The sequence below is a fragment of the Lutzomyia longipalpis genome, chromosome 4, assembly GCF_024334085.1.
Source record: "Lutzomyia longipalpis isolate SR_M1_2022 chromosome 4, ASM2433408v1".
Lineage (NCBI taxonomy): Eukaryota > Metazoa > Arthropoda > Insecta > Diptera > Psychodidae > Lutzomyia > Lutzomyia longipalpis.
The window spans coordinates 10,483,907-10,505,391 of NC_074710.1; the positions used below are offsets into that span (position 1 = coordinate 10,483,907).

At 38.9% G+C, this 21,485-nt stretch overlaps 4 protein-coding genes across 5 annotated transcripts in view; 1 reads left to right on the forward strand and 3 right to left on the reverse strand.

Annotated features, from left to right (window-relative positions):
* The window catches only part of LOC129796021 (unconventional myosin-XV), a 33,264-nt gene extending 16,826 nt beyond the window's left edge, over window positions 1-16,438 (reverse strand). The window contains exons 1-7 of one of the 2 annotated variants that reach the window (XM_055837664.1): window positions 16,184-16,424; window positions 9,161-9,360; window positions 8,031-8,295; window positions 7,392-7,938; window positions 2,471-7,326; window positions 2,146-2,395; window positions 1,061-2,076 (exon numbers count right to left, since the gene is read on the reverse strand). In XM_055837664.1, coding sequence (XP_055693639.1) covers window positions 1,061-2,076; window positions 2,146-2,395; window positions 2,471-7,326; window positions 7,392-7,938; window positions 8,031-8,295; window positions 9,161-9,285 — 7,059 coding nt within the window. In that variant the 5' untranslated portion in view covers window positions 9,286-9,360; window positions 16,184-16,424. Of the gene's footprint in view, window positions 1-1,060; window positions 2,077-2,145; window positions 2,396-2,470; window positions 7,327-7,391; window positions 7,939-8,030; window positions 8,296-9,159; window positions 9,361-16,183 lie in introns of both variants that reach the window. The other variant, XM_055837663.1, reaches the window with a different exon arrangement.
* Window positions 1-21,485, reverse strand: part of LOC129796209 (mitochondrial uncoupling protein Bmcp-like) — a 590,308-nt gene that overhangs the window by 260,518 nt on the left and 308,305 nt on the right. The window lies entirely within an intron of this gene.
* On the reverse strand, window positions 17,682-18,931 carry LOC129796211 (protein DR_1172-like). The gene is made up of 2 exons (XM_055837995.1): window positions 18,685-18,931; window positions 17,682-18,613 (listed from the first exon to the last, which is right to left on the reverse strand). Exons 1-2 carry the CDS (start codon window positions 18,737-18,739, stop codon window positions 17,778-17,780), a joined length of 891 nt encoding a protein of 296 aa, XP_055693970.1. The 5' UTR covers window positions 18,740-18,931; the 3' UTR covers window positions 17,682-17,777.
* On the forward strand, window positions 19,593-20,939 carry LOC129796214 (uncharacterized). Its single transcript, XM_055837997.1, has 2 exons — window positions 19,593-19,926; window positions 20,012-20,939. The coding sequence occupies exons 1-2, from the start codon at window positions 19,872-19,874 to the stop codon at window positions 20,821-20,823; spliced, it is 867 nt and encodes a 288-aa protein (XP_055693972.1). The 5' UTR covers window positions 19,593-19,871; the 3' UTR covers window positions 20,824-20,939.

Here is a 21,485-nt window from a genome sequence, read left to right on the forward strand (position 1 = left end):
CAAAAATTTAATTAAATCTGTACAAAAATCTTCACAAAATGATTTTTTTTTACCATTAACACGATGGGGAAAACAGATAATTTACAGAGATACATTGATCCTTTTTTTCCTTCACAAAATCACCAAAGAAAATTTCACTAAATTCACAAACTTAAGAAAAATCTTGAGTTAAGAACTCTTTCACTTGAAGTTGGATAGTAAACTGGATGGAATTCTTTTTCTCTGCACAATTTATTATACTTATAGGGAAGAAAAGAAATTATGACGTCGACAAACTTTCATCACTAAAATATTTTCAATTTAAACTACTTCCATGTATGACGTGTATGACTTACACCGGATATGCATATCAATAAAATTGGCCATTCTGGCTGAATATTAAAGAGTCAAAATAAAACGAAATCGAGAGGAAATTCCACAAATTTGATTTCCTTATCAAACCCGAATGTGGAATTTCATTCAATTTTTTTTTGTCCTTTAATTTTGGGTCAACATTTTGTAGTAGAATTTTATTGACATTGGTCATAGTAGTAGGTACTTATCGTACGACTAGAGTAAAATATTAATCAATCCCTCATTCATAAGAAATGGTACGATATGAATAAAATAGTCCTCTTCTGACTCAACAGAGGTTGTAGTATTTCTTTTTCCATGGATAAGAACAAGAATTCTAATATGTAGTAAAATGGTTGTTAGTAATTCATTAAGTGGCGCCATAATTTTAGGTGATTCACATGAAAATTCTTTTTCCTTATTTGGAAGAGGGAATACATTATTCTTCTGAAACATTTTGATTGAAGAAGAAATTTTCTTTCAGTCAGGAAAATTCCATCAAAAGAATTTTAAAATTAGACCTTCAATTTAAATTAAAATTAAAATTTAAAATGAAATAAATTGGAATTAATTAAATTCTATTTTAATTTAAAATTAAATACCGTAAAGCTGGGTAAATTTACCCACAAAGATTTTTTTTTCTTCTTAATTCCTTAAAACAGTTCAAAGAAAATCCTTGCAGTGATATTAAATAGGAAAGAAAAATAAAATTCAAAAGCTCACTCACCATTTTGAATTCCTGACAGAAAGTCTGGACCATAGTCTGAATTGCTGGAGCACGTGGGGCATGCAGAGTAACGCGATTCCCATTGCGGAGTGTTAGCTGAAGTGCAGCTGGACGTGGGAGTGTTGTGGCACCTTGGAGGTCGGCAAACGGCACTGAACGAATGATGAGAAGATGCTCAGAATTCCTGCGCGCCAAATATACTCCACTGTGCGACACCGCGAGGATACTGACTTCCGGTAGCTGCGGTGAACCACTCACAACGAACAAACGCGCAAAGTAGAAGGGCCAATTGCGCGCCATATCGACAAGGTGACGCTTTATGATGGCACGCACCTGACCACGCATATTCTCCAGCGTTACATTGTGCCCCTCGAGGAGATTTAGGGCAGCGCGACGTTCTGACGGTGCAATCCGGAAGCATGCTGTACGCCCAAAGACATCCGATGCTATTTGGGCAAAGAGAAGATCCAGTGCAGCCGGTGGACCAATAGCTTCAGCCGGTCTGAAGACCTCCTTGCGAACACGCAACTTCCACGGAACACGGTTGTACGTTAAGCATGCAGCTGCGGAACTTTTGAGGGATGGTGGTGCCGGTACGGGTGCTGGAATTGATTGCATTGGCCAATCATCCACCATCATATCCGTCTCATCCATCTTTTCCGTATTGTTGGACACTAATGTCGATGCTGAACTCTTTCGTTCGCGTTCCAGGGCATTCTTATGTGCCATGTGTGTCTTGAAGGTGGCCCTCTCAGCTGGCCCGCGTACCTTATCCTTCTCCGGTGCTATACTCTTTGGTGGCACAGGCTGATAAACTTTGTTACTCTCCCGCTCACGTTCAACTTGACGAATTTCATAGAAACGATCACGCTTTTCACGATCCTTTTCGCTCCCACTCGATGGGGGACCCTCCACCTCAGCACGGTCCCACACGGACTCACTGAAATTCTCACGATCACGTGATCTTGATCTGGAACGTGATCTCTCGCGTTCCATTGCAATATCCTTCTTGAAGTCTGAGGAATATTTGAAGGAAAGAAATGAGTTAGTTTGAACAGAAAAAATAAGACAAAATTGAAACTTACTGGTTTCATAAACCAAATCCAATTTGGATGCATTAACTTCTCCGGAAGCACTCCATCCGGGACGTGCTCCAAATGTATCCTGCTCCTGTCGTTGCATAAATGCAGGAAGTTCAGCTGCAGCTGCCTCCGTGCGTTGCTGCTGTGCTTGTTGTGGTACCACCGGTGCTGGAGGCGGTGGAACAGGTGGCACACTATTTGGTGGTCGTATTGGTGGTGGTGGTGCTGGTCCAGGAGGTGCAGGAGGAAGAACCTAATTGGCAAATGAAAGAGAGAAAAAAAATCATTAATCTTCAATGCAAAAAGAAAAAAATCCTTTTCAACTCACCACAGGCCATGGTGGCGGTGTTGGACGCTTCCCCTGTTCCATTCGCTGCACATGACTCCTAACTGATGGGAGTTCCGGGCTTCTGGGTCTCTGTTCAGCCTGCGTATACATCCCACCACCACCAAGTTGCTGCTCCAGCATCATTCTCCGTGCATCTTCGAGTTTTGCCGGCACCCGTTCTGGACGATCTGAACGTGTACTGTTGGATGATCTCACTGAATGCCCTGCTGTTACTTGTTCCAATCTCTGTCGCATCTCTGAGCTCAGTTTAAGCTTCCCCACACTTCCAGGTGGTGGACGTTCAGCTCCAATTTCAAAACTCCGACGCTGCGTCAATTTAGCAGGTGAATTGTGTGCCACGGTGTGATTCGATTGCTCCATGGATGCCGTTGAATCCCGATGGAAGCTCTTGGGGGCACTTGATGGCTTAACAGCGTGCTCAACTTCAAATTCCTCCCATTCCACTGTTCCAGACTCATTGGGAGATCCGGAAGTTTGATTATTTGCCTGTGGGCTTGTCTTCCGTTGATTCTGTCTCATCTTGAAGCGCATAAAATTCTCCTCTGCCTCATTCATTGGTGTCTCCTTTGGTGGTGGCCAGCGCCATTTCCCAATACGCACCGTCTTAGCACGTCCGTAGGGATCAATAAAGGGACGTGCCTCTGAGGGATCTTTAAATTCCAGTGGTGGTGGCATTGGTGGCGGAGGAGGTGGTGGAATCAGGGAACCACCACTATCCGATGATACCTTCCTGTTGCGCAGCATATCGAGAAAAGGTGACGATGAACTTCGCCCCTTGAAACTCGGTTTCCTCCCAGCTGCTGGTGCATGCGGAGATGTTGGTCCAGTATCTTGCTGCCGTAGGAGACTCTGAAGAGCTTGATTCTGCTCCATTAATTGCTGCTGAATTTGCAAATTTTGCGCCATGGCGGACTCAAGGAAGGCCCGTTGCACATGCTGCTGATACACAATTGATTCATCACCTGCTATCGGCACCATGGACATTATGGCATCTGGACGGATCATTTGGAGTGGATTGGGGCGCACGGAAGCCCCATAGCCATTTGTTGCTTGTCCCGTGTGAGCTGTGCCACCACCCTTGATGGCTTCCACGAGTTCTGACTTCTCCGTGAGGTGCCTCAGGGAGTCATTGATGAAGATTGGCTGGAAGAGATTTGTTATGTAGTCATCAACTGATATTTCCAGCGGATCAGTTATGGAAGCAACTTCAGTGTCTGGATCTTGAGCTGCAGCTGCTGCCTTATTTGTTTCCCCACCACCCTTAATTCGCTGCGTAAGACCAATTGGATTGCAAAGCAGCGCTATATCGTCATCCATGAGTGGAGCACTGGCAAATTCATCCATTTCCGCATCAAAACCACCCCCACGGATGCTTGCAGCTAGAGATCTTGCATCTGAGAGTTCATCTAGAGACCCATCGAGAACGGGACTGAAGAGTTCATCCAAGAATTGATCAACATCCGATGCCTGTGATGGCACCCGGACACGTCTTACGTGACTAGCAAGGGATGGAGCTTCACTTGTATCAGACATAGCTGATGATCTAATCCCATACTCATTCCTATCGATGTATTTGCTAGAGTGCGAGCTAGCAGAGCGTTTTCCAGCATATTGGGATTTTTGGTAGCGTGGTGGTGGCTCCTGAACTTGCTTTGTTGGTGCTAGGCGTTCCGTTGAGTGGTAGCGATCATTGAGACGACTCTCAGACAGCCCAAGCGTTGTCAGAGGTTCAGGATTTGTCTGTGGGATTATTTCTCCTGATTCCCCAGCCAGAAGATCATCCAGTGATCGTGATCGTGTCTTATCCCCCTCGAAATATCTCTCATTGAGGGCTGAACTGCGTGAAAGAAGATCATGTGATGTCTTTCGGGTCACATTCTCAAATGGTCGATAATCAACTTTGCGTTCCTCACACTCAATCTTCTTCTCAACAATATTTTCCATTCTCGGTGGCTCTGGTGGTGGCACCTGTGGCCGCCTTGGGCTAACTGGCTCAATATCCTGAATTGGTGCTTGAGAATTTTTCCTGCCGCATCGCATTAGGTCACTACGAACAGCTGGAAAAGCCGGGCAGAGTTCCTTCTCGGCAACAAGATCAAGGACAAAGTCCAACCCACAGGAATCCGTAAGAAGACCAGCATCATCCATCACCACCGTCCATCCAGAGCTGGAAATTCCAAGAGAGGATACTGCAAGACCAGCTGCTTCCTCGCATGTTGTCCACGAATCAATGGCTACAGTTTGACTAACACCATCAGGTAGGGTAAGCCCAATGGCAATGTCAGATAGCCTGGATGTTGATCGCCATTCCAGCCATGTGGGAGGGAAAAGTCGACACGGAGGAGTTTGCAGCATATTTCCATTCCTCAGGAGTTTCTTCAGGAGCATCTCCCGCATTGTTTCAGGTGCATTGTCCACGACGAATTTTATCAAGTACTTATTGAATGCCGATCCGGGTTGGAAGCACGCCAAGCAATGCGACATAAGTTGCCAAATACGCTGAGATTGCTTTTCATCAATGCGATGTGATTGATTGCAGAGTTGTACGAGAATCTCATCCCTTAAGCCACGACTTGAGAGTCCTTTGTGCACAATATAGTCAGCAAGGGCCTTTTCCTTCATCCCATCGAGTGAGGAGTCACCAGTCCAACGGAGGATGAGCTTAAACATCGCCAAGGCATCTTGGAAATCTTGATCACGAGCAGCTGCACGTGACAAAAATGGAGCATTTATGGGATCCCTTCGTGCCCCCAGGCGAACCCCATTGCAATAAACCGAACTGAACTTCCCAAAGGCAAACTGATCGAGATCATTGGGTAGGTTTCCGGTTGCAGGTGGACCAGGAACTGTGCCAACAACCTTCACAAGATGCCGATCCCCGTGCACTGCATTCCACCCTTCGATCTTTGAGAAGATAAATGCAAGCTCAGCCGGTACATCGAGATGTACAACAGGACTCCGTTCAGCTTGCTCCTTGGCCAATCTCTGTGCCATTCGTTCACGCTGTGATCGCTCAATATCACGACGTCGTCGCATTTCTGCCTTGAGCATGCCATAGCGCTTCCGTTGAACTTTCCCCCGGTACAGTGCCTGGGCTTTTATTGTTGCACTACGAAGATTGCTGAACTTCTTGCGTTGTCGCTTCCCGCGCCACACAGATTGAATACGCACCGCTGCCTGACGCTGCCTCTGCAGGCGTTTCCTCGCAAGCATTCCTCGGACGTGCTTCTGCACGACAACAGCAGCATTTCGCAATCTCTCCGATCGTCCATTCTCCAAGATTCGGTGCAATTCCTCTCGGAGAAAGACTCTCGTGGCTCCAAGTTGGAAATCTGGGCCTTCAGTATTGGTCTTGGGCAGTGCTTCCAGTACCATACGACAGAGTTCTCGATACGGTGTCCCACGGGGAATTGGTGTCTTCAGCATGTGCCGGTAGCGTTCGACAAAGTGCTGGAATCTCAATCGAACTGGGTATCCCTTCTGTCGGATGCGAATTGTATCCAACATACCCAGGTAGCGCAGTTGCTGCAGCACACACGGCATATCCATCCGGAGGGCTTGTTTATCGTTGTTGGGCTTAATGCAACGCACAAACCACGGATTGGAACGTGCCATTGACTGCAGCAGCTGCTGTAGGGAATCTGAGAAGCGTGCAGCAACAGTCGGGGTGCGTGGCTTCATTGTGACAAAGCGTCCATTGGCACCACGTGGCATAGATTTTCCAGCATCCCGCTGAGCACGGAGCATTCGTGTCATATCCGTTACAATTGGTTGCTTACTGGATCCCAATAGCTCTAAGAGTTCCATTGCCAATGCATCACGATTCTTCTCAAGGAACCCTTCAACGCAGTACCACACCTGCCCAGCATAGTGCGTCACACCGAATTCTTGGGCACCAATACGAGGACGTGAATACAACTCACTGAGTGCATGATTGTAGTGGCACTTCTCTAAGAAACTCAAATCCGTTGCCCGTGGGAAGTTGGATTCATCATCGAGAAGGTGAAAAATACCCACGGGCTTCTTTGCCAGTAGATGTATCACCGGGAGGTTGTCTTCCCACGTTAGGGGGGTCCATTCAAGGCGTTCCCGCGCATACTCTGCCTGTTCGAGCTTAAACACGTGCTTATTGAAGTACAAATGGAGATTTTCATTGGCGTAGTTGATGCAGAGTTGCTCAAAGGAATTCTCAGCTAAATCTTCAAAACCAAAAATATCAAGGATTGATATTCTCTGTGCATCATGCGTGCCACCTTTGTGGACAATTGAATTAATCCGGGAAACGAGCCAACTGAATAGTCCCGAATAGAGAGCCTTTGCAAAGGCATCCCTCATATCGAGTGCCTGATCAATGCTAAGTGGGGTGTGCAGACGTTCAGCGCGGGCTTCTGTGATGCGCGTTGTTAGTGCCCGCATTAGCCCTTCACTGGAGATTTGCAACAAATGCCCAGTCCATTTGATTTCAGCATCTGATCCCACTTCCACACCTTCCTGCCCATGACGTAGTTGTCGTCGATGGAAGTAAACGTTGCCCAGGTGGAGAACAGACGCGAGAACTCGGACAATTCCTTCGCGTTCATTTTCAGACACCCCGAGAACTTGCATGGCTCCCTGGAGGGATTCCCAATCAACACGTCCAGGAGCACAATCGGATCCACCTTGATTGAGGTAGAAATACTTTTCAGCCTCCAGGAGCCCATACTTTGTTCTCTCTGCCTCCGTTAGACCACCTAGAAGTTCATAGAAGACATGGTAGTTTCTCTCTCCGGGTGCTTGTGTGACAATTCTCGATTTTTCCAATAAATATTGCGTTATCTTTGCACCCACAATGGCACCTAGGGAAAAGAGAAAAATAATTGTTAAACTCCAGGAATTCGAGAGATCCTCAAGAGGTACAAACCTTGTTTGAAATACACCTCCAGGTACTTCCCGAAGCGTGAGCTGTTGTCATTCCTTGCTGTTCTTGCATTGCCAAAAGCCTCAAGGAGTGGTGCTGCTTCGAGTATTTGTTCCGTGATGACAGCACTGGCAGATCCACCACCTGGCACCACAGCTGCTAAGTACTGCATCACCAATTTTGTGGATTCAGTCTTCCCCGCACCGGATTCCCCCGAAATGACAACAACTTGTGGTGATGGTAGTGCAGCATGAGCTGCTGCTCCTATTGCAAAGAGATGCGGTGGCAGTGAACCCAATGGACGTCCAGCATACTGTTTTGCCACCTCAAGCCCATAGGAGTCAGGGAACATTTTGTACGGATTTACAGCAATGAGAATACTTCCGGCAAAGGTATAGATCAATCCACGATCGTAGCGAAGGCGTAAATTCCACAAAAGGGATGCTTCGTGGAGATCACTGAGTTGTGTCATGTCATCCACTCCGGTACTTCCCAAATCTTGTCGTGCCTGAAGATTTCCCTCGCCCAGGGAGAGCGTGAATGTCTGTGGCTGGAAGGTGGAGAAAAGGAAAGAGATTTAAAATTATTTATAAGAAGACTTTATAAGATCAACTTAAAAGTGAATTGAATCTCTGGGCTAACATTCTGCGCAACAATATCACTGCAGAGGGAGACCAATCTCCTGACCACTTGTGGGTATCGCTGTCTCAATCTTTCACGGAGTTTCTTAGCACGAATCTCCTCTTCAGTCAGTCTATCAATGCACGGAATATCATCGACATTGGGACGCCGCTGACGTCGCCAAATCACACTTGTCCTGAAGGAGAGTGATGGTGAGGAACATGGCGTTGATGTAGCTGATCCACCTTTCTGCCATGGCTCCAGGTGAAATCGCACAATCCTCATTAAAAGCCACAAGATTCAGAGCAAAAGAAAATCACAATCAAACTAAAGAACCAATCCTTGGTGGCTCCGGAACAAAGGAGAAATTGGAGAAAATCGTGAGTTGTGCATCGCTCAGGTATGAATGGGCAGGTAAGACTGAAATTTCTTGTGGATAAAATATGCGTTCTGCCTCGGATTTCTCAAATGTAGCAATTCTTGCAATTAAAATGAATATGCTGTTGCTGCTATCCTACAAACACCAATGGCATTTTCCCCGCCAACATCCGATTCAAAGCATCGCAATCATGATCATCTCTCTTCACCACTTTCTTATGGACGGCACAATCTCACTATCATAGAAACTTGCGCTGGGTTAACCACTACAAGAAAGTCCGACGATTCCAGATGAAAAACCAACGTCTTATCTTGCTACCAGCTCGATGCTTCACCAGCATGTTGCTTGAGTTGATGTGCGCAACAAGCAACCACATGTGGAGCAAAGATGCGGTAAAAATGCACACGCAACAGGGTGGTCAAGAAAGCATTCCAAAGAGCAACACAAGAAATTCTTCCATGAGAATCAAGAAGAAAATATTTTTCCTATTCACCTGCTATCATTGTCCTGATTTACCTGCACATCGCATCAATCACATACCATGAACTTCACCACGAAGAGATCATATTTAAAGAATTTTTTGGAAGCTCATTCATTAACTAACTTTACACTGCATTCACCTGCATTTGGAATATTCAATAAACCAATGGAATGCAGGAGGGTAATTATTTTTTTCAAAGTGAAATCAACAGCAATTCGTCTATGAAGATCGCACGTCGTAAATCAGCAATGGAGGTAAGAAAAAGTATATTACTGCAGCGCATTGCTTACCTTTCCATTAATGACTGCCTGAACGATGATTACTTGAGCGGCTCGGTGTACTTCTTGAATTTCCCCTGGCAGTGGGTGCCCCAAACCGGGATCAAACCAAACAAGATCACCCTCGTTCCACTCCATTGTGATGCTTTCTTGTCCAATCGAACAGAACAAATCACTTTACTTTCGCGCTGAACTGCTCAATCGTTGCTGTATCTGTGTGGCATAAAGTGAATATTTATTTTTATAAAAATTTGTTTAAAGAAAATGCAATATGCATTTAAGGCGGGTTTCTTTTAAAACCAATTTCATTCTGATTTGAAATTGAGAGTATTTTTTTGGTAGGTACATATTTCACCGAAACTCAGGTTCTTTGTTCTTGGGGTGGGTAACATTGAAATGCATAGAATTTACGTTAACCCTTTCATATCAGCATGAAACATATGAAACATGTGGTTCTTTAATCACGATATTTACTTCTGTGAATGCTCTCAGAGGATCACTCTGAGTAAAAACGTCATCTTTAGTCCTTTCGATCACGGAAAAAAAATAAAATAAACTAAAAAAAAATGTTTTAATGTTTCTTAGTTACATGATTCGAAGGGATTAAAAATCCTTTGATTAAAATAAAATAATAAAGAAAAAAGACGTTTAAGAAATATTTCCAATTTTCTAATTTTTAAATGGTCATTATTAAAATACTAATATTTCATTAACCTTTTCGCGTTTTTGTCAGACCCAAACGTGAAACATTCTATTTTCCCAGATTTCTATGAGTTAAAATGGTTAGAAATGCATGAAAATCGCGCAGAAGAGGCCAAGGAAGACAATTTTGTATGAGAAATGTTCTCTACGAACATTTATAGAGTAAATGTCGTAATAAAAGGAAGCATGCTTTTTTTTAATGTTTTACGTGGACGCGAATAGGGTTAAATGAAACATCAAGTTTTAGTAATTTCTTACTTACTGCAATATTTTAAGTAAAAATAGGAGAATTTTGTACTAATGTTTGGCAAAAATTAACGAGATCTTTAACCCTTTCAGATCTAATATGAAAGAGAAAACACTGAAACGTTTGCGAGATTTGTTTAATGTACGCAATGGTCCAGAAAGGGTTAACAACCTCTATGCAATTTCAGTACAAAATTCAATTTCTTCATTTATTTTTTAAAACGAATGGATGACAGCGGTGACAGCAATATAAATAAGGTTAAAAGGGCATTTGCTACACCTTTGTGTATTTAGTGTGACATAAATTTTAAAGAAAAAAAAAACGTTAATTGTGGTGTATGAAAGAAAATATTTATTCACGAGCCATGTGAGGAATTTGGAATGTTGGAGTTTTACAAGCCACTCCATGGAAATTTGCATATTCATTAATGTGAATAAAATTAGTGATAAAACTACAGAAAAAGATTTGTATGTATAGTTGATGAGATTCTGATTTTATGTTTAAGCCGTTTGAGCTCTTGGTTGAAATTGATTTTTGAGGAAATCTAATTTTTCTAATAAAAAATTTGGTTTTTATGCTTTTATGCGTTATACAGATTAACTGACTTAAATAATTTAAAACTTGTGAAGATTTAATGTAATGTGAAGATTTCTTGTACATGTAATAAAATTTTAAAATTCAATATAGAGAAAACCGGGACAAAAAGAACAGTCAATGGGATTAGGAAAAATACAAATCAGCACAGCACATATTTCAGAGAGAGAAAATTAATATTAAAACCTCCTGATTTACAACCTCTAACAAAGTTCTATCCTTATTAAAAAAAAATATTTTGAGCTCTTAAATCCTTTTGAAAGAATTCCATTGATCCTAATTATCGTCTTAGATCTCTGTCAAATCCTTTACAACACTTCGCGAGGAATTTATTATTTTCAACAGTTTTCTTTATCTATACATATTTTTATGATTTAAAAAAAATACTTTTTTTTATCTCTCCTTCTATAAACTTTTACAAATTAAACCGTTTAAAAAGCTAACGAATGTTAATAAGCGATTAAAAAGCATGGGAATGCGATGTATGAGATATTAATCCATTCCCATTAAATTCCTCGGTAACTTTATCGAAATTCCATTAGGCGGAAAATTTTTAAAATTGTGATAGATTTGCTCACACTCTCAGATTAAAATTAAATTGACATTGAATTCGCAAGTTTAGTGCTATTTGTGCGTGTGTTTGACTCACTTTTACATAATTTCCGACAATTTTTTATTTTGTGAGAATTAGCTATCGTGTGTTGGTTGGGGCACACCTCACGGTAGCAGCAACACCATTAAGACGTTTTAATAATCGCTTTTTCCCACTTCCATTGGAATGTACATTATGTACATCCAAAGTAAGTGTCACAGTGAGCAATAATTTTACTAATAAGGTTTACAAATTTTGTATTCTCTCCGCATTTATCCTCTTTGGCGGATTTGTTTGTGCATGATGAGAAATACTAGGTGTACGTACAGTGAAGAAATTTTGTGCACTGTGCCACATTGGAGTGCTAAATCTTCGTTCAAAGTGATTTTTTTTTTCAAAGTTAAAATTTTCACATATTTCATGCCAGTTGGGTTGGGTCTGTGAGATCACTTGATGCTCTTTTTTAACCCTTTAACACGCATTGGGTCCAACGCTGATCAAAAAAACATTTTTTTTTAATTTAAAATGATTTAAATGCGGATGTTTATGCTAGAAGCGAAATCTTCTTATTTAAAAAAAATGAATTCTTTTTAAGGCTCTTTGCAAAGGAATATTAAAATATATTTTCAACAAAAACATTTTCAATTCTTCCCATTTTTGCATTTACAAATCTCATTCATTCTTGCTGTTCGTTTGCATAATTCCAAGAATTTCTTATGCTTTTGCGAAATGAAAAAGTAGGTGAAATTTTATGCGAATTTTTGTCACACAAAACCTCACCTACTAACCCGCGTGAGGATATCTCTTTCCATATTCCTCGCTGATGAACATACATACATACATATATGTACAAATTTATTCTCAAAAACCAGACCTGGCGAACGATAAAAAATCGTCCCATTCGGAATTAGAAAATTAATGATCATCTTGATTCTTGATGATCATCTACACTAAAATGTTCTTTTGAACATCCCAATGAGAATTATATATATTTTAGCATATTTCCAGATGAAAATGTCACCACTTTGAATTTTAGAGCATTTCTTTACAGTTAGTCGGACTCTTTTGTAAATTTTTCTTAAAAATTCTCCGCAGTATCATTCTTAACGGAGACACAATGCATGTATAGAATTTTACTTCGTAAATTAAAAAAAAAACTGAATCCTTTTTCCCTGTAATCATATTTTCTTATTATTATTTCTTTTACATGGCAACTTTAAAGCTCTGGGAACTTACAATTATGTGGAAAATGAAGTTGATATAATATGTTAGGAGAAAATGAGGTATATAATTCAATGTCGTCACGCACCATAACTTATTTCACACGCATCTTTTTCAGCTATGTAGTGTCTACACATAGCTTAAAAAATGAGTATATACAGCATTTATGGTTAGAAATGAAAAGAATACGGAAAATTATGCTTTTTATTTTCTTATTTAGAGTCAATTTAATTGCCTAAAATTATTCACAGAGCAAAAGAAGCCTTTAACCACACACGCATAGTGGGTAATTGTTGATTAATTAAAACAAATGCTGAGATGACGATAAACGATAAGGCTGTGTAGGGGAAATTGGGGCATAATCGGCAAAAGACTTATAGTTTACAAATTGACATTCTCTTAAATTTTGTCAGTAACTTTGAACACATACTTACAATACTAATAGATCTTTATGTATCTCTTGGATATAATAAACCACTATTCTATTCTATTCTAACACTTACTGGCTCTGTTTGTTTTTAGTCTTTGAAGTTGGAGTGCTGAAATCTATTCATCAGTGATATTAAATAGAATTAAATATTTCTTAAAAGTTATTTAAAATTTTCACATTTTAGTCAATTTGTTCCTGTAGGTAGTTATCAAAATTATTTGAAAATTCCTTTACGTGGCAAAGGAGTTTATTCGTTTTTCTACAGAAAGCCCTCATTTAGAGAAACAATCGGGCCACGTGTAATTTTGATGAGGATGAAAAAGGAAAAAGAGAGCGCTTAAGAGACTTTTCAATTTGCAATCAGCGATCAGCTTAGAAAAGCCGAAAATTATTTGTTAAAAAATTCACGTGAAAAAACATCACCGATGAAACATTCACGCTGATGTTTCATTGGTGTTTTGACAGAGTATAATGTTTTCGTGCCTCATGCATTGCAACAAACAAAAAACACAATAGTGACGTCATTCTTATATTTTTCTTGAAAATACTTGTTGATTTTCTTTGCAATTGACCGTATTGGAAAACAGAGTCTCTTTACTGAGTTTTTAAGAAGTTCTTTCGAAGTGATCCTATACAAAATTGATAAAGCACTGTATCAATTTGCCCCAGATTCCTATATATATATATATATATATTGTAATAATAACTTGTTTTTTTTTTAATTATTTAAAAACTTTTTCTTCCAATAATAAAAAAATTAGCAAATTTTTAGCATTTAAAAAAAACTCTTATGGAATGCGCCATCAAAAAGGAAAATCATTTAAAATTCCTCACAGTGTGTTGATGCAATATTATATTCAATAGCAAAAAAAGAGCAGACATTTGATGAAGAATTTCATTGCATAATCCAAAAATAAATGGTGTAACTATTGGACGTTCACACATTTGTAAAAGTGTCTACCACCAACAGGTTTGTCTACTTTGGGAGCAGCATTTCTGCAATATATATTATTATTATACATTCTACTTGTAAGAAATTTATTTAACTGAACATTTTCACGTGTGTTGAGTATTTCCTTCTCACATGCTGGTGGTTGGTAGCATAAGCCATTTGCAATAAAACGCAAAAGTCTCTCGAATTGTATGTAATGTCTTGCAAGAAAAGGAAGGGGTTCGTTGCTTCAATGACCGTTTGAATCTTTTGATTACTAATTTCTTTACAACCTTCTTCAATACGCTATTTTATTACCTTTACATAGACTAATAGACTAATTTAAAAGTAAGTTTATTAAGCTATAGGACTTGAAATTCTGGTTGCCTATTATTATTTTTTTTATATTAATTAATGATATTAAATTTAAGTTTGAAAAAATCAAAATTAAATTAAAAAAAATGATTACATTTTTAAAGAAATTGGTTTATTAAGAAATTATTTGCTTTTACCCTTCTATTTTATTTAAGGTATTGAAGGCAATTGATGAACCTCTGATTCAACGTTTAAAAAAATGCATGAATTACATGAACGTAAGAACGTAAAATGTAATAAGAATTAAAAAAAAAAGAATCAGAAACTTTTGATTAAAAATATTTTATAAGACGGCTTAGGACTTCAAGAAAAGTACTCGAAATTCGACCAATTTCCCTTTAAGTCGCCCCGTAGCGACTTGGAAGGCCCCCACAAACCCTTTACAGTTGGATGCCCAATAATCCTTTAGATATTGATTATGCTATGCTATGCTCCATTTGAATAATGTTTGCTCCGAAGCTCCATTATCAGATTGAACGGAATTTTAAATTAAATCTTCAGATGAATTGAATTTAAAAAGCAATTTAATAAGAACAATCTTCCTGTATTTAGTAAAGAGTTCCTTGATTAACTGATAATAGGTAAAGCGTTTTCATTGGCTATTCTTTGTTTATATTTGAAAAGGTGGAGCCTCGATGCAGGATACTCTGAAATGAGGAGTTTTCTATACCTCTTCCTATAACTCTTGCAAGATTCACGGACAACGAAAACTTGACTAAAAAGCCTTTATTAGTTTTTCCTTATTATTGAATTTATAATAAATTATTAACAAAGAAAAAAAAACATTTGAAAATTTGGTCGTATGGCATCATCTTGTGGAAATTTGTAGTAAAAAATAACATCACTGACATTAAAAAAAAATTATTCATGTGTGTGAGTCTACGTCCAATTTAAAATTAACACACCCAAAGGTAAAAAAAAGACTATTTTTATTTATTTGGATAGTGTATGTATTGAGAAACTTGGGGAAAGAGTGAAATGTATGTCAGAATAGACGATCCTCGTGATCCTTATCACTGAATCCATGAAAGCTAATGAACCTTCTGGCATAACTAATCGACCAACTTATTAATTAAACATGCAAAAGAATCAATTTTTTTTAATCTCTCACACTCAAATGCATTTTTTGCAATAAATTAGGAGGAGTAAAAGGAAAATAATAATTAAAAAGAAAATCTACATAATTTCAAAAATAATTTACCAATGGGAAGCACTTTAATAATTCACATTATATAGCATTCCTATTGAGCTGTATTCATAGGTATGTTATATTGGAAGAATTAAACACGTCATCAAAATTGACGGCGACTATTTTTCTTATAGTGCGCTCAATTAGTTGCTGTTGCGCGACCTCAACTCCTACGGTATCGTTGGGTATGTGCGCTGAGGGTCCACCACACCTCAGGCAGGAATAATGTCCCCGTGGATGAGGTAAATATATATGGCAAATTAAACGTCGTTGGGTTTGTAGTAAATACAATATTGAAGGCGAGGCAGTGAGGAAGAGGCGCAATGTCTTGGAGAGTGTGAGATTGGAATTTCAAAATGGCCGCCACAGCTTGAATAGTTTTGAGAATTGGGTGTGTTTTGCAAGATATATATCTTTCATTCACATCACAGTACTTTGTCGAGTGCTCTGCACCCACATTACCCAGAAGAATTTACATCAAGAAATGTAGAAGGATCATAAACTCCTTTGACAATTACAAAGTGATCATGCAATGAAGATCACCGATTTAGGTGAAGATGAATTCAACAAAAATGCCCACGAAGACACTTCTTCAATCCCTTGTCTTGGGAAATTCACATAAATCCACATTAATTTCATTGGAATCAATCACCCAATTAGGCACATAAAACGCATAAAATCAATGATCACTCTCAATTTAAAATCCATAGATGATGGAACTTGTAAAGGAAGAAAATTCAACACTCCATATTCACCTTCATAATTTTCATTAAAAAAATTCTTCGTGGCTTTTCTCACGAAAAACAATATCCTCTTTATCCTCTTTTGACACTGATCCTCGCAGCACTTGGCAAACAATTAAAAAGAACACCTGTAATATTTTTTTTTATTTCTTACAGAAAGTTTTTCACACAAAAAAAAATTAACAAGTAAAAAAAGCCTTTGGAAGAGGAGACGTTAAAGCGAATGAAACTGAAACGATCTCAACTTGTTGAATGAGCTCAAGCAACTAAACACACGGGATCTTTGGAAGTATGAGTCGTGGATACCTTCCACTGAATCGTAGGTATTTTGCCGTGAGAATGAGCGAGAGGTTGTGAGGCAACAGAAACTATTATACCAATAAAGTGTGCGGCATTTTACATACACCTGAAAGGTATGAGAGATAATCCACCACACACATCAATCACCGTTACAACGCACCAACTATTCGAAAAAAAATACAACATAGACTAATCGAAAAGATAAAGTGATCGAAAAGTTATATCTATATTATATCAGGGAAAACCTTCCTCTTGCCCCTTTTCTTTTACCCCCAAAAAAACTCAAAAATTTACCAAGCAAGCAATATTTTTTTAAATAAAATTTAGAGTGATATTCACATAGTTAGACAGAATTAAAATTTCTTAAGAAAGACTTTAGCTTTTCTAATATTTCTTAAGTTTTCTTAAATTTTCATAAATAATTCTAAAGTTTTGATAAGTTTTCTTAAGATTTATTACTAAAAATATTTAAGATTTCTTCAATTTTCTTAAGCAAAACCTAAGATTTTTACGTAACACTATGTAACTCAATTTAATTGCATTAGTCTTTCTTAAGAAATCTTAAGACTATCTTACTACTAAATTCCCCCTAAAAATTATTCTAAGAGGAAAAAGCAAGAAAAGTATTTAAAAAGATAATTTGATAATTTATTAAAAAAAATTCAGTTATAAGAAAGAAAAGAATTGTAACAGCATCAACTAAAAACTAAAAGATATATTTACAATGGTCTTATTTAAAATAAAACCTTATTTAAATAAATATTTTAATTATAGAGAATTTTATTTAAAAAAATAAATTAGTATACATACCTATTAATTCCTTTACTGAAGGGTTAATTAATATCAAACACGTTGTGTCTCTGCTTTGTACTTTCAATGTTTCATTCAATGTGGCGCCGAAACTTATGCAAAAATATCTTTGAATTTAAAAAAAAATCACACCTAAAAAAACATATAGGTAATGAAGATTTAATTTTATCAATCAATTAAAAAAAATATTAGCATAGAAATAGCATACATTAGGATAATTTATTTGGAAATTAAATATAAAATGTAAAGCTAAATATGTGTGTGATTTATGTTTTTTTTTTGCTTTTAGGTAATCACTTCCGTATATTTTCAGCTGATTCCGTTTGCAAATAGAATTAGACTACTCGAGTGTAGCTCTTTTATGCAAAGAACATTTCAATAACCAAATAAAAAACAAAGATTATGCTGCTGAATTATATATTTTATTTCAACATTGCGTGATTTTTCGATATAATTTTTCCGTTTTCTTTTTTAAATTATTTTTCCCAAAAGCTTTTTAGGCAGCAGGAGCAACCTGAGCTGCGGTGTCCTGAGCAGTCTGAACAGCCTGTTGAGCGGTCTGCTGAGCCTGCTGAGCAGCATCAGTTACAGCCTGTTGTCCCTGTTGAACAGCATCAGTAGCAGTTTGTTGAGCTTGTTGGGCAGCATCAGTAGCAGTTTGTTGAGCTTGTTGGGCAGCATCAGTAGCAGCTTCCTGTCCCTGCTGAAGAGCACTCACAATTGAATTGATGATTTCCTGAAGAATGGCAACGACAGACGAGGCGATATTTTCAACAGCAGTTTCTCCAACTTGGATAATGTTGCCAGCTTCATCCACGACAACGTCCAAGAGGTTACCAGCTTCATCAACAAGGGTCAAAACAGTATTTCCAAGTTCATCAACGGTAGCTCCAACAAGACCAACAACAGTATTAGTGAATTCCTGAAGGGCCTTTGACAGGGAATCGGCGATTTGTCCAGCAGTATTAGTGAGCTGCTCTCCAACTTGTGTTGCGGCATCAGCAGCATTGGAAACGGTGTCAGTAACCTGGCCAGCGACATCTTTTACGGTGTCAGTAACCTGACCAGCGACATCTTGAGCGGTATCAGCCAATTGTCCAACGATTTGTCCAGCAGCATCAGCAACTTGTCCAACAACTTGTCCAGCAGCACCTGCCACCTGCCCAACGACTTGTCCAGCAGCATCAGTGACTTGTCCAACAACTTGTCCAGCAGCACCAGCCACCTGTCCTACGGTTTGTCCTGCAGCATTTGCAACATTTCCTGCTGTTTCGGTGATACTATTAGCAATACCTCCAATAGCATTAGCGAATCCACCAAAGAAAGGTTTTGCTGAAAAGATATTAGAAGAAAAGTTAAAGTTCGGATTCGAATTAGAATCCTCAGGCACTTTATGGTCTTACCCAAAGCAGGTGAGAACACCAGGGCAACCGACAAAGTAACAATGATGAAACGCATTTCGACTAATACTTTAGCTAAGTTTTGCTAAACTGATACTTTAAACTAATTTTCCACGGACTTTTATACACCCCAATCATGCCTTAGAATTCATCCATTTTTGCCTTCCTGGCGCTTTCTATTGCAAACAACATGTATACTCCAAAAATATTAGCTATTGGTGCCGTCATCAGGAGTTGGATATCATGTGATTGTTTGCATTTCTTGGATGAAATTCTATTGGAATCATTATCTTTTACCATTGATTTGATATCAGTTGACGTTGCAGTTTTTCCGAGAAAAAAAATGAGATGAAATGATGAATATTAAAAGTATCAGGGGGATGTTTAATCCGTTTAAACACACGTGTTGTTTATCAAATAACAGAACAAATATTCACCTTTTCGCACTGAAATATTTCTAAAAAAAAAACATTCAAAATATGCGCAATACTCTGTTAAACATCATATGTCTACCAAATATGATCATCCCCCTTTCTCTACTCATATTCCAAATATCTAAATTATACTCCATCATATTTTATTAATTGTTACTTATTTAATTTTAAAATATATAAGTTTTATAAATATCTCAAGATATTTTTAAACTTATTTGGCATCAAAAATGTTACACGTAATTATTAGATCCACCATTTCTCTTCGTATTAGGGACAGTGAAGAAACAGACGGAAGGTGTAAACAAACGAGAAAAAGAAAATTGTCGCATTAAATGAATTTTCTTTTAATGTCTGTACGATTCCTGAATTATCTGGAATAAGGAAGATATTTCTCGAAGAATATAAACGAACAACCTTGATCATGCGTGTCAATTTGGAGTAAATATGAAATTGCGATGGTACCAATTTGAGGTAAATAAAGTGAAAATTTTTAGACGTCAACGAGAAATAAATTTTGATCACTTGAACTAATAAGATGATTGTTAATTGAAAAAATTCGACATGAAGAAGCAAAAGACGCGAATATTTTGTCAAAGTTTCTGTTGCAACAGATGTTCTAACAAGAGTTGCTAAGGCGTCACCAAAATGCGAGATGGATGATCAAATGTCTCCGGATGGGGTGTATAAAAGCCCCGAGGAAATTGAGGAAAGGCATCAGTTTAGCAAGTCTCTAGCTAAAGGAACTAACCAGTGAAAATGCGTTTCATCATTGTTGCTCTGTCGGTCGCTTTGGTGCTCTCACCAGCTTATGGTAAGTCTAACTTTCCTCTGGGTATCCCTAAAATGGGATCCGACTTTGCTTTAACCGTTTTAACACTTCTTTTCATCACTTTCAGCGAAGCCAGGTCTCTTTGACTTCATTGGAAATGTTGTTACTGGAATCGGAAATGCTGTTACCTCGGCCACCAAGGCTTTCAGTGATGGCATCACTAAGGCCATGCAAGGTGCTACCCAGGCTCTTCAGAGCGCTCTGAAGGCAGTACAGGGTGGTGTACAGGCTCTCGCTGATGGTACAGGACAAGTTGCCAATGCTGTTGCCGATTCAGCTGGAAAGATCACCGCCGACATTGCTGATGCTGCTGGAAACACCGTCAACGTTGTTGTAGATGCTGCTGGAAATTTGGTTAAGGCTGGCGGAGAAGTTGTGACCAGTGTTGTAAAGATTCCCGCTGATGTCCTTAAGGCTCTCCAGGAAGCTGCCCAGAAGACTGCCGAACAGGCTCAACAAGCTGCTCAAGATGCTGCAAATACTGCTGCTGGTGCTGCTCAACAAGCCACTGATGCTGCTACTGGTGCTGCTCAGCAAGCAACTGATGCTGCCCAACAAACTGCTCAACAGGTTCAGGATGCTGCTACTGGTGCTGCTCAGCAAGCCACTGATGCTGCCCAACAAACTGCTCAACAGGTTCAGGATGCTGCTACTGGTGCTGCTCAACAAGCCACTGATGCTGCTCAGCAAGCAACTGATGCTGCCCAGCAAACTGCTCAACAGGTTCAGGATGCTGCTACTGGTGCTGCTCAACAAGCCACTGATGCTGCTACTGATGCTGCTCAACAGACTGCTCAACAAGCTCAGGATGCTGCTGCCGCTGCTACCCAGCAAGCCACTGATGCTGCTGCTGCTGTTCAGGCCCCAACCACCGCCTAAATGCCATTTATTGTCCAAGCTGATCTTTTCTCTTGAACAACTTTGGAAAATAACGATGTCGACATAAAAAGCAATTCTAAAATTCAATTATAAATATATTCAGTTGCAAGCATTAATTATTCGTTTTTTAAACAACAATGGCGTAAGAAGAAGAAGCTCATCGGTATGGTGGACAAGGATCTAAAAGATTGTGTAGATTGTAGACCTAAATGATTGATGAGAATCAATAGAAAGCTCCTCTAAAGCGAATGATCAGCTAAAACAGACTTTGAGGAAGATATAGGTAACCTTGCTGTTCTTTCCGGAAGTGTGCATTAACCTCACTTTATCTTGAAAAAAATGCTCTATGATGTCATAAAAAAATCGGATTGTTGGCAAATCTCTGGTCCAACTGACAAAATTAAGAATTTGATAGCGACTCAATAGAAGTTCATTTTCGCTTTGGAAAAAATAAAAAATAGAGATTTATGGCAGAAAGAAAAACTCCCTTTGTCACAGAAAAAAATCAAGCATTATGTTCGAGTGAATAAAAGTCAAAGTGAGAGAATCTTTGCGGAGAAATATTGCTTGCAATGTAAAGAAATATTTGTGCGGTGTATTTTTAAACTTACCTGTTCATTTATCTTTAAAAAAAAACTTACCTTTTGGCTAAAATGACCAAC

Excerpts from the sequence above, each read along its gene's own strand:
- LOC129796211 (XM_055837995.1), bottom strand. The coding sequence starts at position 18,739 with ATGCGTTTCATCATTGTTACTTTGTCGGTTGCCCTGGTGTTCTCACCT. Across the intron at positions 18,614-18,684 it reads GGTGTTCTCACCTGCTTTGG|CAAAACCTTTCTTTGGTGGA; the intron begins GTAAGACCATAA and ends ATATCTTTTCAG.
- LOC129796214 (XM_055837997.1), top strand. The coding sequence starts at position 19,872 with ATGCGTTTCATCATTGTTGCTCTGTCGGTCGCTTTGGTGCTCTCACCA. Across the intron at positions 19,927-20,011 it reads GGTGCTCTCACCAGCTTATG|CGAAGCCAGGTCTCTTTGAC; the intron begins GTAAGTCTAACT and ends CATCACTTTCAG.